At 30.7% G+C, this 5,353-nt stretch overlaps 1 protein-coding gene across 1 annotated transcript; it reads right to left on the bottom strand.

Annotated features, from left to right (window-relative positions):
- Positions 1-529: 529 nt before the first annotated feature.
- LOC146915468 (SKP1-like protein 21) lies at positions 530-1,755 on the bottom strand. The gene is made up of 3 exons (XM_085721356.1): positions 1,549-1,755; positions 1,029-1,124; positions 530-619 (listed from the first exon to the last, which is right to left on the bottom strand). The coding sequence occupies exons 1-3, from the start codon at positions 1,753-1,755 to the stop codon at positions 530-532; spliced, it is 393 nt and encodes a 130-aa protein (XP_085577482.1).
- Positions 1,756-5,353: the final 3,598 nt, after the last annotated feature.

Genomic DNA, 5,353 nt, shown 5'->3' on the forward strand with positions numbered 1-5,353 from the left:
GATTCAATCAAGTCTTGTTTGGTTAAATCACATGGTAATCAAGTTAGTATTGTTTGTTAAAAGTTTGTTAACGACTTTGCTTGTTTTTAGCATAAGGTAGTTAGGGTTTGGGAGATGACCTGTTTCTCAAGCTAGCTACCTAGCAAAACATGTATATCCTTCTAGGGTAGTCAAAGCTAACATCCTTTAATTAACAAGAATTCTCAAAAAGAATAAATGGTAAGATTCTAACCTTATTATCATTTTCAATTATAATTTTTGGAGAAAGTTCTTTTTCTTTTGATTCATTTTTATTTCTCCTATTCTTCTTTTTCTTCTTCTTTGTCGAAACTCCTTTTATATCTGTCAAATCATATCAATCTTTAAGGCAAGTTATGCATAGAAAAAAGAAAGAAGAGATCGCGTATTAACCTCATTAAATTATCTTTCTTCAAAAAAACCTCATTAAATTATCAAGGAGAGTTTACTACAAACTATATGATTGAATGAATGAACAAAAACAATTCTATAACAAGCAAAGTCGTCAAGGTCAAAGACATGAAATATTACCACCATTTTCTCCATTGATGAATTCAAGTAAATCATCAATTGGGCGTTTATCTTCCTGTCTCTCCACCACCTTAGTATAATTTGCAACACATGGTGACAAAAAATTATTAGTATTCGGGTAAAATATATTTTTCACAACATCCAAGTATACATCTTTGTTTGTTTTGGGTAACAATTTTGTACTATTAAACATTTAATTCGGGTAAGAGAAATGCTAGTAAAACTCACTTTTCAACACTCTTTTTAACACTGCTTTTATTAGATGAAATTAATGTATGTCCCACCACGTGGGTCCAATTAATTTTTTAAGTGTAGATCCACAATGATTTAAACCAAATCAATCAATAAAAGAGTGAGTATTAAATAGGGTGTTCAAAAAGATTGTCAGTAGCATTACTCATTCGAGTAAAATATATTTTTCACCCATTGCAAGTCCATGTCGCCATCAATATCAATGGAATTAAAAAGGTAAAACATACCTTACATAGATTTCTCTGTCTTACTCGTAGAAATTTCGTCATAAGTTTGAGACGTGATGCACCAATCGAAGATATAATAATATTCACTAACTTCTCCTGTATCAACACCAAATGTAAGTAAAGAAAAATCATAGCCGTCAAGTGTCAATGTGTGTGTTTTTGGTTATGATCATATACCTCATGGATCTCATCATTTTGTATGTTAAATATATCAGAAATCTCTTCACGTACGAGTTGCTCTTTCAGTTTGATGAGCAAGTTCTTTGCAAATCATGTCTACCAAAAGCAGCAGTTTAAGGTATACAGCGGCAGTTCCTAGCTTTACTAGCGTCTTTGGATCTTTTGAAGAAATTATTTCATCAAATACATGGCACTCCTGTGATATATAGTAGCAATCAAATACTCTTTTATTAAGTCTTGCTACTACAAAAAAATTTAACTATCAACAAAAATGAGAATAAAAAGAAAATTAGCTAGTTTGTAATTTTGATATTATATGAAAGTTGGCAACATCACATACCTTTTTCTTGTATAACCTACAATAATCAAGTATCAAATCCAAACTTGTTGAAGTGACACAAGGTGGAAGTAACACAGCACAATTTTCTGAAAATCCCTTTCCATTTAAAACAACTTCCCAATGAATCACGGGACAAATAATTGCTACTTCTTTCTCTACTTGTTGAGAATAGCCATCCAATGTTTTAATCCAAACATATGATTTCATCTATGCATTATAAAGGAAAATATATTCAATAAACTTTAGATGATGAGAAATCGATAAACTAGTTATTCAGTCAATGATGTATACCTGAAAAACTTTGTATGTTAAAACTCTGGTAAATTACACTCTTTATCTTTTATATTAAATTTTATATAACAATTTCATTCTTTATTCTTTTTCACTAATTTTTTTATCCTTTTGTTTTGTTTACTTATGAGTTTTCAAGAATCAAATCTAAAATTTATCTTAAAGCATGAGTGAAGGACAATATATTTGAACATTAAAAGTTCATAAAATTTGTTAAAAAAAAAAACAAAGAAGAGTTCATATCAAAGTAAAATTATAAATATGAATCTTGAAAATCATATGCAAATTCATCAATAGGACAAAAATAACCTGAAAAATATATAAATGATAAAATTGTTATCTGAAATTAAGTTAAGGGATCGCTATAGTAATTTTGCCTTTTTTTTTTTGTCAAAATATATACATGTAATGTAAATGATTACAAACATTTGTCTCCATGAGCACAATTTAGTTGGTGAAAAAATATATACATGTAATGTAAATGATTACAAACATTTGTCTCCATGAGCATAACTTAGTTGGTGAAAAAATTGTATAATATATGTAGCGACAGGGTTCGAAACCCCAGTTATTCACTTTAAAAAGGTGAATTTCTATGGCCAAATTATTGATTGGTCAACCCATTGTAATTTGGTTGGTAGATAACATCAATTGCTTTCACTTTTGTTTTCACATATTCCTTATGTTATTGATTTTGTTGTTGCAATTTCTCATATGAGGATTGAGTTTGGTTTCTGTTTGGCTTATCATCGCCCAGATCCACCATCAGCCGCACAACAACAGCAAGGGACAAAGCGCTCCTTTGCGCAATATCTAGTTAATCAAGGTGATGTTTCAATGTTACATCTTCCTAACCCATGCACTAGGGGAGACTCCGTTTGTATGAAACTCACTCGAAAAATATATGGGAGGTTCGCAAAAACAACCTACACGGAAGATTGTTTATGTCCCGTGATATCACTTTGAAGCTCCAAATTTTTTGCAAGGACCTTGGTCAATGGCGTCTCATTTATCTTGGTTGGGGTTTCTTTGAATTCTAGTTCACCACTCATCATGACAAATTGAAGGCCTGGTCTATTGGATCATACAACCTTAAACTCGATTTGCCTAGGGTTTCTAAATGGGAGCCTGACTTTAATCCATACACGCAAAAGTAGTCACATGTATATGTATATGGATTCGACTTTTGAATTTACCACAATAATATTGGCTGCCCCAAACAGTGGCGGAAATTGCCAATGAAGTAGGTGCACCTTTGTTTATAAATGATGCAACAAAGAAATGTACCTTTGGTCATTATTTGGAAGAAGGTAGTCATTGATGATATTGAGAAAATATAAAAAGCTTGGGCAGCATGCAATGGTTCCACATCTCATGATAATGAAGAAGGTATTTACTCCTTATATCACAAAAAGGGGAAAGAAAACGTAAGTCAAACTAGTTCGTTCAGTTGGCACACATCACACCCGTTCTAGGGGTCCTCTTTCAGTAAGTTCTCATTAAAGTTCCTTTCTTAGAACAATTATTTTCGTGTGATTATGCACCTTGTCTTGGAGATGATAGTAATAGTTTTGTCTGGTGGGTTACTCTTTCACAAGGCCTTCTTACGGCTTTTTTAGGGATCATTGTAACCTTCATAATTTTTGTTTCTTTTGCTGGTCTTTTCTCCTTTTTTATCTTTTTGTTTTTGAGGTAACTGTTGCAAGTTTGAGTTATATGTCCCACATCAGATAAAAGAGTAAAGGTTGAACACGTTATAAGTAAGAGGACCCATAAACTTATTGCCTTAAGGTAAGGTTTTGGGTAAGAGTGTGGTGTCTCTCTCACTTGTAGGGTTGTTCATGCCTCGATGCAGACGGTCCCCCAGGCTCCCCTCATGACCCAACAATATCGACCTAATCCCGCAGTTTTTGTGTTTATTATTTTCCCTCTTTTTTAATAATATTCATGAGCGCATGATGAGGTTCTAAGGAGCACCTACCTGGTTGGAATATCTTAAGGCTTTTTTATGTCGTTATTTTCTTAATCGACCTAATCCCGCAGTTTTTGTGTTTATTATTTTCCCTCTTTTTTAATAATATTCATGAGCGCATGATGAGGTTCTAAGGAGCACCTACCTGGTTGGAATATCTTAAGGCTTTTTTATGTTGTTATTTTCTTAATTCAGCAAAAACAAATAAATGTAAATGATTACAAAAGTTATTTTTGCATGAACTGATACTTGACCTAGATTAATTTGTTATTAAAAACAATATCTTCAATAAAATAAAAACCTATCATTAAGGGATCTCATCCAACAGATAAAATTCAAAGGAAAATCTACATAAATATTCAAAGAATGTAACTAGCAATTTTTTCCAAGATATAATATCAAAGTAAAATCTACAGAAAAATAAATAAACCTAATGAATAAAAACAATAATTACTAGATATCATTGCGTACCTCAGGTCTCACAATTACCATAGAATCTTTAGACATTTGAAAAATGAAAGAGCTTTCAAAGAAGTCTTCTACTATGATAGAGCAGGACTTGTGCCTAAATACAACAATGAAAGATAGAAATTAAAATTTAATTTGGTTGTATACTAAGCTAACATAAGACGGAGAATGTTTTAATTATCGTTTTTTTGATTATTAATGTTCAAAATAAAAGTTCATAGTTTACCCAATAATAAAATTCTTTTTTTAAGAAGCCAAATAATAAACTTATGCACCTATTCGATGTTGATCTGACAAGATAGAGAATACATTTATGTTAACTTCAAAACCTTGGGAAAATTGACATTCAATAAAGTAAACAGTATACACACACGATGATAGATCAAATTATACTGATGTAGTTTTACACAACTCAATATCATTTTACTTTATAGGTATTTTTAAACTTGACTGTTGGATTGTAAACTTCTATTATATAGATCAACCATGTAAAATTTTGCACAAATTTAAAATTATTTGGTTTATTATTGTGACCCCACCAAGATGAAGGGTTTATGCACATTTATTGAACATCCTTAATCTTGATGGGTCTTAATAACATATCAAATAATTTTAGATTTACGCAAAAATTTACATAACATATGTTGATCTATATGATCTTTAAAAAAAACATTGATAAATTTACATAACATATGTTGATCTATATGATCTTTAAAAAAAACATTGATCTACATGATAAAACTTAAAATTCAATGATCGAATTTTAAAATACATATAAAGTGAAATGACACTAAACGGTGTAATATAACAACAATGTAATTGACCCCTCATATATTATTACCAACTGACCTAATCTATCAAAGAAACCTAAGGCGAACATTAACGATTAACAGGTTTTTTCAATTTAGTGCAAAATATTTTTGTCACCTGATATATAGTGACGAGCGACAGGAAAATAAAGTTCTAATCAAAATTATCTAACCACTAAAGTTGAGATTTTAACCATGAATGTTGCCTATGATATGTATATATATATATTGGAATAACTTTGAATAAATAATAATCAAATAATTA

Source organism: Medicago sativa, chromosome 6, assembly GCF_051527215.1.
Source record: "Medicago sativa cultivar Bolivia chromosome 6, Bolivia_mono, whole genome shotgun sequence".
Classification (NCBI taxonomy): Eukaryota; Viridiplantae; Streptophyta; class Magnoliopsida; order Fabales; family Fabaceae; genus Medicago; species Medicago sativa.